The sequence below is a fragment of the Scyliorhinus canicula genome, chromosome 17, assembly GCF_902713615.1.
Source record: "Scyliorhinus canicula chromosome 17, sScyCan1.1, whole genome shotgun sequence".
In the NCBI taxonomy this organism is placed as follows: Eukaryota; Metazoa; Chordata; class Chondrichthyes; order Carcharhiniformes; family Scyliorhinidae; genus Scyliorhinus; species Scyliorhinus canicula.
This window is the reverse complement of record NC_052162.1, coordinates 90,845,922-90,859,683: the sequence shown is the minus strand read 5'-3', so window position 1 is coordinate 90,859,683 and position 13,762 is coordinate 90,845,922. Positions and strand designations below refer to the sequence as shown.

The window sequence follows — 13,762 nt, the reverse complement described above, 5'->3', positions numbered from 1 at the left end:
TGATGTGTGCGACGGTTTCCCGGCTCATCCGGAGTCTCCTCCTGCAATCCCGGTCTGTGAGATCCTGGTACGACGAGCAGCGCCAATACACACGGGGCCTCATCGGACGTCTCGGTCGCCGTGGCACCACCACGACCTCCTCCTCCTCCTCGTCCTGTCGGGCGGGCGGCCCTCCAGCCTGGGCGACTGCCACCCGCCTCCCTGCAGCAGGGTCCTCTGCGGCATCCTCTGCCGCCTCCCTGGCAGGCTCCTGCTCCAGCTCCCCCAGGGCAACATGTAGAAGTGCGGCTCCCACCATGGCAGCCAACATCGCTGGGTGATGACCAAACATAATGGACTGCAGGGGGTGGGGGTGGGGGGGATAGACGACATGTCAACATTGCCCGTGCCCCCCCCCCCCCCCCATCCCGCCCTCCGCAGACAGATGCCATGGGCTGCATTGTCCAGCAGCGACTGTTGACAGCTGGCACCTGGCCAGGCGAACACCCCCCCCCCTCCCTAACCCCCAATGGCTCCTGCGACCCTCCCCCGCCACCTGCGGCCGTGCCGTCCCCTCTCCGGCGGCATCCCCACGCGGAACCCTACCTCCGCGCTGGCTGGCGTCAACCAGCATGACTGGTTGACGCCGTTAAATAGGTGGTTCGATTTACGCCCGTGGTCACGTCGGCGGGACTTCGGCCCATCCGGCCTGGAAAATTGGGGCGGACCCGGGTCCCATTGCGTGGCACAGGTCCTCGCCATTCTGTGAGGCGCGTGACGTGATTCACGTTGACGGGATTTTTGGGGGGCTGGAGAATATTGCGGGCGACATCTGGGCCACGGGCGGGATTTACGCTGCCCTCCCCCGGCGATTCTCCGACCCTTCACGGGGTCGGCAAATCCCGCCCCTTATCCGCCAAGCAAAATTATTTTGCATAATTCTTTCAAATTCTACATATGTCTGACCTGGGCCGGGATTCTCCCCTACCCGGCGGGGCGGGGGTTCCCGGCGTTGTGGAGTGGCGAGAATTCTCCGCACCTTTAGGGGATAGGCCTGGGCCAGAGTGGTTCCCGCTCCGCCGGCCAGCGCGAACTGCCCTTGGCACGCCTCCAGCCGGGGCCGAAAGGCCTTCGCCGGCTGGTGGCCGGTGCGCGCCCCCACAGCACAGGCCCGCCTGCCGATCGGTGGGCCCCGATCGCGGGCCAGGCCACCGTGGGGGCACCCCCCGGGGCCAGATCACCCCGTGTCCCCTCTCCAGGACCCCAGCGCCCACCCGCATCGTCAATCCCGCCGGCACCAGATGTGCTTTGATTCCCGCTGGCGGGAAAGGCCGGAAAATCGCCGCGGGGGCCCACCGACCGGCGCGATTCCCGCCCCTGTCGATTCCCGGGTGGCGGAGAATTCGGGCCACGGCAGGGGCGGGATTGACGTCGGCCCCGGGCGATTCTCCGACCCTGCGGGGGGCCGGATAATTCCGCCCATGGTTCTTCACTTGGATTTCTAAAATTCTGTCTGTAGGCTTTTGGTACTTGTTCGTGTGCACTTAATAGGTTTATTCTCACCTCAATATAATAATCCCTAGATACCGCCTCTGATGGTGATCTTTCTTCCCAAACATTGGCAGTGCTTGAATATATTTAAACATATCCCTGCTAAGATTTTGACTCACAAGGGATTCTCCTGCCCTGCACGCACCAAGAATGCCACGTGCGATCCACGTACAATGGAAAATTCCATTGACCTCGGGAGCGATTCTCCGGCGGCCGGAGAATCCCACTCTAGATATTTGCAATCCTATATGAATTTATAATTATTTTCATTTATAATTTTTATTGAATAAACGTTTAATAGAGGTGGCTTATGGAGGTACTTACCAAAATCGCCAAACTGACTGCTGAATCCCAGAGTGAGCAGCATGAAGAAAAATAAAATGGACCAAAATGGTGCCCACGGCAACTGTGCAAGGGCCTCTGGGTAGGCGACGAAAGCCAAACCAATACCTAACCAGTGGATACAATTGATATGGAAAAATTAATGATGCTTAATAAAGAGATACTGTAGCAATTAACTAAATTTCAATTTCAATTGTCAAAATCTGGTTAATATTACCCAATGTTTGTGCATTTGGACTGAGATGTTGTGACTTTCATCAAGGTGAGCGCTGTCAAGGCTGGATGAGTTTTCACTTAGTGCACCTCGGATTCAAAAGTCTAAATATTCTAGCAGATCACCATACCAATGGCCAGAATCCAGGCAGGAATCCATTTACACCTGGTTGTGGCTATATAGTGAGGTTTCTTGGCGATGCACATAGGGATGGAGTCTGTACCCACAGCTTCCATGATCAATGTAGGTGGGCTGGTCTCTGAGAGAGGGGTTAGGCATGTAGGAATGTAGGAAGGTGAGAAACTGTAGTGCCTGGTCACCATAGGATGCACTGTTTCAGTGTCAGCTGCAGCTCAGTTGATAGCAACCCTGAGTCAGGCGGTTCAAGTCCCACTCCAGAGACATAGGGTGGGATTCTCCGACCCCACCGCCGGGTCGGAGAATCGCCAGAAGGCGGCGTGAATCCCGCCCTCGCCGGCTGCCGAATTCTCCGGCGCCGGCGTAAATTAGAGTAGGTACTTACCGGTGGGACCTGGCTGCACGGGCGCCCTCTGGGGTCCTCAGAGGAGATGGGGGGGGCGTGGGGGGAATCCAGCCACGGGAGGTACCCCCACGATAGCCTGGCCCGCGATCGGGGCCTACTGATCCGCGGGCGTACCTGTGCCGTGGGGGCACTCTATTCCTCCACTGGTATAAAAGTCCGCGATGGCTGACGTGGAGATGAACCCCCCCTGCGCATGCGCTGGGATGACGCCTGCACATGCTGATGCTCCCGCGCATGCGCCAACTCACGCTGGCCGGCGAAGGCCTTTCGCCGCTGGTTGGCGTGGCGCTCAAGTAGTGGCAGCAGATCAGAAACACTGAAAATGTTAAGCCCAGCACGATATTGAGGGCAGGCCACGTTCGGGGGGGGGGGGGGGGGGTGGGTGGGGGGGGGGGGGGGGGGGGGACGATGAGCAGGACATGGGGCCCCGGGCAGAGAGAGGAGGCCATACAACATTATCATGAGGGTCAAAACGCACAGGGAGCTCTGGTCGCCTCCAGGTTCACCGACTAGGAAGGAGTGGGTGGAAGGGGTGGGGTGCTGGCCACCACATCCCAGAGCCACACCACCTCACCTCCCACACCGCCAAGCCAATCGCTATACATACCTGCAACACTAGGTCCTCCCCCAGGGCCTGTACTGGTCCCCTGCCCCCACCCCACCCACCGCCCCGGCCTGTCGGACCAGCCCAACCCCACACCCATCAGACAGAGCACCAAAGCTGATTTTAACCGTGTTAACAAGTGTTTATTGTGTGGAAATATATTCTGTGCCCTAGTCCCTATAACTTAACTGTGCCCTAACGCAACGCCGAGGTGGTTCCTCAGATGGTACAGCAGGAGTGCGAGCGGAGCCATCCCCTGATTACCCCCCCCCCCCCCCCCCCCCCCCCACCCAACCTGTCGCTGCCAGTCCTGGAGGCCCGTTCTGGTATCGACCAGGCTCTGAACGTGAGCGATCATGGAGCACAGGGAGTGGACCATCTCGGACTGGGAGCAACACATGAGCCATTGACTGGGCCGCCTCCCTCTGGGACTGAGCCACTCCGCCCAGTGTCTGCGCAATGCCGGCCTGCATCTGGCAATGCCGCCGACAATGTTCACAGCCATGACCTGCTGTGATGGGGCCATGCTGAGGGGCGCCGTTGCAATATCCAGGTGGCTCTGGTACATGGCTGCCTGTAAGAATGCAGCCCTGTCCTGGGCCTCGGCCACCCCATACACAGAATGCCCTCGTCCTTGGACACGCTGATCTTTAGCCAAAACCATCTCCCCCAATGCCTCCATCGCGGATGCCACCCGCGCAGTGTCAGTCTCGGTGACACGCTTGACCCCCCCCCCCCCCCCCCCCCCCCCCCCCGTCCCTGCACGCGGATGGACTCCTCCACCAGCGCCTGCAGTTGCTGGATGCCCGCCGTCATCTCCTCTTGTGATCCCTGGGTCCCTGCCTGCATCTGCACTGTGGCTGAGACTGGATGTTCCAGAAGCCCGGGACCTGTCTGGATGGCAGCTGGTTCCTGGGGCCGGCCTGCCCTCCGACCGTCCGGCCCCTCGGCTGCTCTGACCTCCACCTGCTGTACTGGATGCGATGTGTGATGTGCACAAGATAGTGTCCCATGAGTCTCTTCACTAATGTGCCAAATCGAGTGGATAGTCTCTGAGATGGTGGAGGGTGTTGGAAACAGCTGTGACGGAAAGTCAATGTCATCCTCCAACCCGGGCTCCACGGTCTCCCGAGTCTCGGGCGGAGTGCCGGTGTCCAGGCTGCTCTCCCCATCAGTGCTCGGCTATCTGGGAGGCACCGGCACCATCTCCGGCAAAACAAGACGACATGTATCATTAGACAGCGGCTGGAGGGGTGGGGGAGGGTGTGGGCTGAGAGGGGGTGAGGGATGGGGTGGGGGTCCACACATGTGTCATGGTGTTATGGGAGCACTGTTTTCAGAACTCCAAAATGTATCATGGAGTTCAACCAACCTCCCCCTTTAATGTATTGTTGCTTTTGAAGCACACGGCTTGTTCCCCAGCTGTGGTATTACAATTATGGACACGTGGGTTTTTAAACACAAAACAATGTTTATTCCATGAATTGAACTTAACCTTTTAAAATAAACATGGTATCCCTTAACACCCCTTACTTCAAAGATAACCCTGAAAATAATACAACACTAAATAATCTCTCAAGATTTTCCTTCAAACCTCCAAAAGACTTAACACCTTTCAACAGAAACACATCAGGTTAAGGATATTACTATTATGAGTTTAAATCACCCAAATGATTCAGAGATAGTCTTTCATGGCAGAGATCACAGCAGATCCAGCTTATTGCAAACACAGACACACCCAAGCTCTTTTTCTCAAAACTTTCTTTCTCCTTTCAAACAGCTCACAGCAAGCCAGCCAGGCACTTTTCAGCTGCTCTCTCAAACTTGAAACTAAAACACTGCAAAATGGCTGATCTAAAAACCCAGCTCCACCCACACTCTGACATCACTTCAGTAATATGAGCTGCTGCATTTCTTAAAGGTACATTACTTAAACAGCCATTTCTTAAAGATACCCTCACATGACAATGGGGATCCGCAACTAAGCAGGGGCTCACTTCCTCGACCGCCACAGATCACGTCCAATGGTGGCCTCCACCTCAGTGACCTTCCTTTACTCCAGGCCGCTGACCACGTCCAGTGCCCTCTGCTCGAGCATGGTGAGGGGCCGCAGTTGGGGTGGTCTCCCTCTGGTCTTCTCCCACACCAGGCGGTTGTGCGCAGTCTTCTCCTGGGGAGGGATGGAGGGAAACACATGCAATGACACCTTTAGACAGTCCAACGCATGCAGCTCAGGGGTTGGGTAGATGGTGGCCTGGCATGGATGCTGGCATGTGGGGTGGGGGAGTACTGCCAGGGGCATGGAGCAGCAAACTGACCCTGGCCGCCCTGAGGAGGTGGTGCAGTGTCTTCCGGCACCAGCCTGCCCGGACAGGCGCCGGACTGTGGCGACTAGGGGCTTTTCACAGTAACTTCATTGAAGCCTACTCGTGACAATAAGCGATTTTCATTTTTCATTTTCATGCCAGTCCGGACGACGTTGCCCACGGCACTGACCGTGTCTGCCACCTGCGCCCAGGCACGGTGGGGTCAGGGTACAGGGTCATCCTTTTCTCCTCCACGGTATCCAGGAGGGTCTCCAGCTCAGCGTCTCTGAACCGTGACGCTGCTCCCCTTCCAGCCATCATGTTGACAGTGACAGTGTGCGTGGGAGGGGATGGATCGTTTAAGTGCGGCTGTGACATGTGAGCCTCATGAGCGACAATTACGGACCCGGCAAATCCGGTTCTGTTTTCCATGGAATTGAGTGCGTTCCACATGGCGACGTGCTAGCCCATTTAATGTAGCTGAATTGGTGCAGTGGTTGCGCCCTTTTTCTTGTCGTAAAACGGCAGTTTCCATACTGGCGTCGGCACTTAGTCTCCAAATGAAATGAAATGAAAATCGCTTATTGTCACGAGTAGGCTTCAATGAAGTTACTGTGAAAAGCCCCTAGTCGCCACATTCCGGAGCCTGTTTGCAATATTCTAGGTGTGGCCTCACCAAGCCCTGTATAATCGCCTATGTGACGTCAGCCGCGCAGGTTGGCCGGCTCCAACCCACGCATGCGCGGCTGACGTCACGACGGCTGACAGCTCGAACCCGCGCATGCGCGGTGGCCGTCTTTCCCCTCAGCCGCCCACAAGACGTGGCGACTTCATCTTGCGGGGCGGCGGAGGGGAAATAGTGCGTCTGATTGAGACGCCAGCCCGACGATCAGTGGGCACCGATCGCGGGCCTGTCCCCTCCCGAGCACAGTCAGGTTGCTCATTCCCCACCAGGCCCCCTACAAGCCCCAAAACGGGAATCTCACGGCGATTTCACGACGGCAGCGACCAGATGTGGCATTATAGCTGTACAGCCGTGAAAAACGGCGAGCGCCGATTCTTCCGAGCGGGGGGTGGGAGAATCGTAGGGGGCGCCAGGGGGTCGTGAAATTAGTCGGGGGGCCTTCCCGCGATTCTCCCACGTGGCGTGGGGAGCGGAGAATTGCGCCCATAGTTTCAGAAATGGAGAATCCTGCCATATGTTATCCCCTGGGGCTGAATTGCACGAGTTTTATGATCTCTTGTGGTCGTAAAGCAAAATGCAAATCAGTTTTACTTGCCATGCAAATATATGCACATGTCAGTTGCACTAAGTGCATTCAGATCACTTAAGCATGTCATTTCACGGCACTTACCTCTCTTTGATGTGGCTGATGTTTACAAACATTGGGGTTTCACCACTTAGGCCATTGAAGCGTGAAGGGACATGAATGAAACAAAGTTATAGATGGTTTAACAAGCTGTTGATCACAGACCATTACAGGAAAGCTGTCAATGGATTGCAGACAATGAATCTGTAGGAACCAGGAGCATGTATAGCTGCTCCCCTTCGAGGACCTGAACACATGGAGCTGTAAGGTAAGTATTACAGCTATAATGCTTCCCACTCGCTCCGTCTGGATTGATCTCTAGTTTCCAGAGTGGCGTCCCTTTTCTGAGGAGGGATCTGTGTGTTGGGGTGCTGTGGTGGGTTGTTTGGGAGGGTCTGTTTGTTGGGGGGGGGGGGTCGTGTGTTGGGGAGGGTCTGTGTGGGGAAGTGTCTCTGTGGGGGAGTGTCTGTGTGGGGAAATGTCTCTGGGTGTTCCCACATTCCTGTGGGGGGGTCCCCAATTACAGTGATCCCTGGCGGGGGGGAGGACTGGTCAGATCACCCCCATATCTGTAGGTGGGAGGGGCACCCAGGCAATCTGGTGTTTGGGAGCTGCTGTGCGGTGCGGGGTTGCGGGGGGGGGTAGGCTCAGATGGTCTACCATCGTAGCCCTGGCATGGTGGACCTCATGGTGGACCTCACGGTGGGCCAAGGAGGTCATGATTATAAAGACCACATGTGAACCGCGTCCAAGTGATGCCCGGTTCAGGAACCGGAAAATCATGGGAGGGAGGAGCATAGTGCACCGGGCCGGCTAAATAGATGTAAATGGCTCATTATGACCCAATTGCATTTATTTCCACGCTCCTCCTGCCGTGCGGCGTGGAACTCTTTCACATCACTGGCGATGTGTCGGAGCACGGCGTTTGAGTCGGTGCCCAGCACAGAACCCAAAATTGCCCGGATGCCCCATTCTCTGTCCCATCGGGAAATGCATTCTGGGCTTCCCAGGGACAGAGAATCCCGTCCAGGGATTTTCAGTGTTTGGGTCTGTAATTTGCATTTGCACAAAATACAAAATACATAACATTACTTTGAGACTTCATGCAATTCCTGTAGACTCATCTTCAGAATAAGGACTGTTTTGAACCTCCACAGTACAGTACAAAGCACCGGAGACCAGCACGCCATGATATGGATATAATGGACAGCATTGCTTGGTAGAGATAGTGTTTCCGAGGGATCCATAGTGTTCAGGTCCTTGCAGAATTTTGGACGCCAGATAAGGGGTCCAGTCCCTATAATACAACCACCATTAAACTGTGTGACACTTCAGAACTTGAAAACACTTTCCACCAGTAATACTGCTGTGGATCCACGTATTGATTTTTGTGTCTGGGCACTGAACAATTGTCATCTCATACCTAACAAAATTATTAATTTCAGAGAGTTGCTTTACTTTACCTGACTGTACAACCTCTGAAATGGGCTTGTTTTGTATATGGGCCATGTGCCCAAGGGTGGAGAAGATGACAAATCCAGAAAACACACTCGTAGCACAGTTAACGACGCAGACAATGATGGTGTCTCGGAAACAGTTGTTGTGGAATTTGTTGTAAGATGACAGCGCTGATAAACCTCCCATAGATACGGCGATAGAAAAGAAAATTTGTGTCGCAGCATCTTTCCAAACCTAGCAAATAAAAATTAGGATATAATTGGGATAATTTACTTGAACTCATGGTGGGTAAAATAGCATTAACGATGAGAGACGTTTGTTTGCTCCATAGTTCACTCCTAAGGTGAATGTTTGAACTTCTTTAATCACCAATAGGCGGGTTTCTCCGTCCACCGATGCTGGAATTGTGAAACACAATCAGGCAGAGAATCGCATGTCAGCCGAAAGCAAGATTGGTGACGGGCACCCAATGGAACGTGACACTCAGGTGCCTCAACAGTGGCATGAATGCCTTCCACATGCCAATTGTACAGTAATGGCCATTAGCTTATCATGAATGGGTCCGGCCCGATGTTCTCCGGCCTCTCGCGATGCTCCACCGCCGCCAGGTGGACGTGACAATGGCGCGGTTCACTTGTGGTATTTAAAATCAGGAAACAGGTGTCGTGGCTGCTGAGGGAGAGAGAGGAGGTAAGAAATGTTTCCAAAGGCACAGCTGTAGGCTGCCAGTTGTGCAGCTGGCTGTGGGGGGCGTCTGCCAGGGCCAGGCTGAGGAGGAAGGGGCGACCAAGGGATGGGCCGTAGAGTCGCTGTGTGTCCCCCCCCCCCCCACCCTCCCCTGAACCAGGGAGTCCAAGCACGCACTGCCGTTGTCTCGGCCTGCAAGGCAGCCATCTAGCTGCACTCTCAATGACCGTCCAATGTAGCCTGTGGACTCGCAGAGCTGAGCATCACCGATCATATGGGTGACCCACCCCTTCTTCCCCCAAGATCACCCCCTAGGAGCCCACAGACCCCGGTTGAACCATCAATGGAATTGGCATGGCGCAGCCTATGGCCCACCTCTGCGCACCCATCCAAGGCCTTGCCCCACTGCAGAGGCAGCAGGGGGGGGGGGGGGGGGCAACAGAGCACACCCTGACCAGTGGATGCATATACTTTGGGTGTCAGCACCCTCCCTGGCACACGGCCCCTTACAGAGCTGATGCACCGCCAGTGGCATCACCAGCAAGCCCACCCCGCAGGACCATTGACCATACAAAGCACTGCCTGCCCACTGTGCCCATGACCCCATCCATCCTGCCCCCAGACAGCTGGTGCGCTGCACAAAAGTCCCAGCGCTCACCACATCACAGTCCCAACAGGTGTTCACCCCCTTGCAGGAGAACCCACCCATGGACCCTGCCCGCACACAAGCCACCAGGCATGGCACTGGTCATGGCTCGCCGTGTTCAACACCTCCCCTCACCATCCTCCCACCCCCCCAAAACCCAGGCGCTATCTTGTTGGTGGGGCATCATGCAGCCACCCAAGGAGCATCCTGCAGGAGGGCGCATGACAGGGGCCACATAGCGTACTGTTGGAATGGGTCGTGCCTGCTGTCAGGAACAGGTGCCGGTGTTTGAGGACCCCTGGTGGGGGAGTGGGGGAGGACATTCGGGGGCAGAGGCTGCAGTGAAAACCGGGGCCACCATGAGGCGTGTTGGACCGAGTTGGACTTTGGAGTACTCACCATGTTATCATAGACATAGAACATACAGTGCAGAAGAAGGCCATTCGGCCCATCGAGGCTGCACTGACTGATGTGTTGGGTGCTCTGGATCCATGGAACACATACAATCCACCAACACTTAAAATAGTACATTATTTTATTAAACTATAAACTGTTGAACATATTCTTACTGTGGGTTAACACAATGTTAGATTAAACTAAAGACCTATGCTTATCCTAACCAGTCTATTCACTTAGCACATGGCGAAGATCTGTGCTGTATGCTGTAAGCTCTGTACTTCTGAAAGGCTGCATCCCGAATCCGCGGGAAAACTGATGCCCTCTGCCTTTATAGTGAGTGTGCTCTAACTGATGATTGGCTGCGGTGTTCTGCATGTTGATTGGTCCTACTGTATGTCAATTACAGTGTGTGTCTGCACCATGATATACTGGTGTATATTATGACACCGACCACGTAAGCCCTCACTTCCACCCTATCCCCGTAACCCAATAACCCCTCCTAACCTTTTTTGGTCACGAAGGGCAATTTAGCATGGCCAATCCACCTAACCCGCATGTCTTTGGACTGTAGGAGGAAACCGGAGCACCCGGAGGAAACCCACGCAGATACGGGGAGAACGTGCAGACTCCGCACAGACAGTGACCCAGTAGGGAATCGAACCTGGGACCCTGGCGCTGTGAAGCCACAGTGCTAATCACTTGTGCTACCGTACTGCCCTTATCATATCTGCCCTTCACCGGGCAGCACTGCTGCCTCACGGCGCCAAGGCCCCAGGTTCGATCCCGGGTCTGGGTCACTGTCCGTGTGGAGCATCGAACCAGGAATGGTTGTCATTTGCCTGGCTGCCGCAGGAAATACCATTTAAAAATGGCCAGCTCTGCTGTTTGGTCTCATTTTTGTTAACGCTTTTGTGTTTTAAAAAAAAACTTCATTATGAATCCCATCTTTGAAAGGTGATTTCAGCTTTTATAGTTAAATTTATAAACTGGTGTTAATTTTTATCAGCCCTACCGGATGCAATGAGGGTGCACGGGCAGGGGCTGCTCAGGAAGGACCCTAGCAGACCAGGAGCCTACCCCAGAGGAGCAGGGCCCTGGCGATGAGTATGGACACCCGTCCGCCCCACAGGCCGAGGAGGAAGTGGGACCGAGGCATTTCATCAGGCCCCTTGTGTATCGGCAGCGCCTGTCGTTCATGGACCTGCCCGACCAGGCGTCTCGCTGATGCCCTCAGCTGACCAGGAAGACTGTCTGGCATATTTGCCATATGAAATGAAATTAAAATGAAATGAAATGAAAATCGCTTATTGTCACAAGTAGGCTTCAAATGAGGTTACTGTGAAAAGCCCCTAGTCGCCACACTCCGGCGCCTGTTTTGGGAGGCTGGTACGGGAATTGAACCGTGCTGCTGGCCTGCCTTGGTCTGCTTTCAAAGCCAGCGATTTAGCCCAGTGTGCTAAACCAGCCCCTTTGGGCTGGGGTCAGACATTGTCAAACGATGTGGAGCACCAGAGTTCATCACAGAGCAGGCTGTCATATAAAATGAAATTAGAGGCTGGTACGGGAATTGAACCGTGCTGCTGGCCTGCCTTAGTCTGCTTTAAAAGCCAGTGGTTTAGCCCTGTGCTAAACAGCCCCTATCATGATGCACCTGGATCCACGGGGGCTTTGGGATGGACACACCAGACCTCTGTGCACAGGTACATCTGTGTTATCACTGAGGCCCTGTATGCCCGGGCAGCATAGTACATTAACCTTAATATGGACTGAGCCCACCAGGTTGCCCCGGCAACGGGATCCACCGCCATTGCTCTGATGCCCCAAGTAGAGGTGCTTATCATGGGAAAGCCACCTATGAGCACCTTCACGAACCAAAAGGGCTTCCACTTGCTGAACGTTCAGTTGATGTGTGATCACCGGCTGCACATCATGCACGTCTGCGCCCGATACCTGGCAGCATGCACAACACCTTCATCCTGGTGCACTCGACAGTTCCCAACACATTCGAGACGCACCTCCGAGTAAAGGGTTGGCTCTTGGGCGACAGAGGTTATCCGCTGTGGTCATGGCTGATGTCACCTATCTGGAGGCCTCAGACCGATGCGGAGAACTGCTGCAACGATGCCCATGGCGCGACCAGGGGGTGTGATTTGGCAGTGCTTCAGCATCCTGACGATGCAGGTCAGGTGCCTGGAATGCTCTGGAAGGTCCCTCCAATGCAGCCCCAGGAGGTTCTTCATCTTCATGGTGGCCTGACGCGTCCTTCACAACATCGCGCAGCAGAGTGGCGACAGTGGAAGAGGAGGGGGAGGAGCGACTGGGCCTAGAAGTCTTCGGGGTGTCATAATTGGCGTGCTGCCACCCTGTTCTGTCCGCTACACATCGGATGCCCCAGGGACAGGTGGAGGGGGTTCAGAGGTACTGAGGTGCTCCAGCATCTCCCCTACTGGAGTCACCGGCACGGGCCCCATCGCCTCCTCCTCCCTCCAGGTGCCCAATGGCCCCTGAGCTACTCCTAGGGATGGGGATACGGCTGGAGCGAGCTCCGAGGGCTCCCCTGCCAACAGGTGCTGTCAGTCATGGGAGGCACGCTCTTGTTTCGGCCAGGGTCTCAATGCTCTTCGTTATGGAGCAAAGGGACTGTGCCACATCACTCAGGGACTGTTCAAGGCCCCTCTGTGACTGATTCAGGTCAGCCATTGTCCTTGACGTCAGTACACATGACCCACTGTGACTGGTGTGCCGCTACAATGTTCATCTGACCCTGGTACATGGATGCCTATGACATGGCCACCCTGCCCTGTGCCTCGGCCGCCTTCTGCACTGAGTGTCCCAGACCTTACACATCCTGACCCACGGTCAAAACCTTCATTTTTCAAGCCCTCCGTGCGGTGTTGACCTGGGTGACACGCATGGTCAGCACCATCTCCTGTTTCTGAAGGCAGTTGGACTCCTCCAACTGCATCTGCAGGCTCTGGAAAATTGTTGACACCCCTCATGTAGCGCCTGGCTCTACGCGTGCACCTCCAACAGCGATGGGGCTACCCTTTCCAGAAGTGCAAGACCCGTCTGTACGGCCGCTTGTCCCCGGGGTCAGGCTGCCCACCAACCGTCCGCCCTCTTGAGGGTTCGCAACTCCACATGATGCACCGCTGCATGTGTGCAGTAAGCAGCAGATAGTGCCCCAGGAGCCTCTTCACAAAAGTGCCCAACTGAGGTGAGTGTCTTTGGGATGGTAGTCCCTCTAATTATGGACCAAACATTTCGGGATCAAGTCCAACTATGGGAATGATAGTCACGGAAGGAGCATTCACAATGTGGTTCAATGAGCTGATAATTAGCTTGACAATCCTTCCACCACTTCCCCACTATTGCCCAAAAGATAAAACAGAAGTGAAGATACTCTAAAAAGAGGACACACATTGGGGCTCTGACTGGAGAATTAGGTTTTAGTGATGGACTTTTCTTCAACAGCACCTTTGACATTGAATTAGGGAAATGGTTCTCGAGCAGCCTGGAACTTTGGAAACAAAATAACTCAGCTGAAAGGACTCCATGCTCTGAAATTGGGCTTGCAAGTGAGATTCAATGGAGTCTTCTGCTAAAGTACGAATATCTGCCTTCAGCTTCCAGGCCTTTTCACTTGCATTTTCTCTACATCTTCAACTTCACTTCTCTCAAAGCAAAATTCCATTTAAATATTTTCTTAGTTTCCATCAGCG

The 13,762-nt window shown here is 54.7% G+C and overlaps 1 protein-coding gene across 2 annotated transcripts in view; it reads right to left on the bottom strand.

The window, feature by feature from the left end:
- LOC119951660 (sodium- and chloride-dependent neutral and basic amino acid transporter B(0+)-like) overlaps positions 1–13,762 on the bottom strand; it is a 101,870-nt gene that overhangs the window by 39,984 nt on the left and 48,124 nt on the right. For both annotated transcript variants that reach the window (XM_038774849.1, XM_038774848.1), the window contains 2 exons: positions 8,314–8,542; positions 1,855–1,980 (listed from right to left, as the gene is read on the bottom strand). In XM_038774849.1, coding sequence (XP_038630777.1) covers positions 1,855–1,980; positions 8,314–8,542 — 355 coding nt within the window. The remainder of the gene's footprint in view (positions 1–1,854; positions 1,981–8,313; positions 8,543–13,762) is intronic.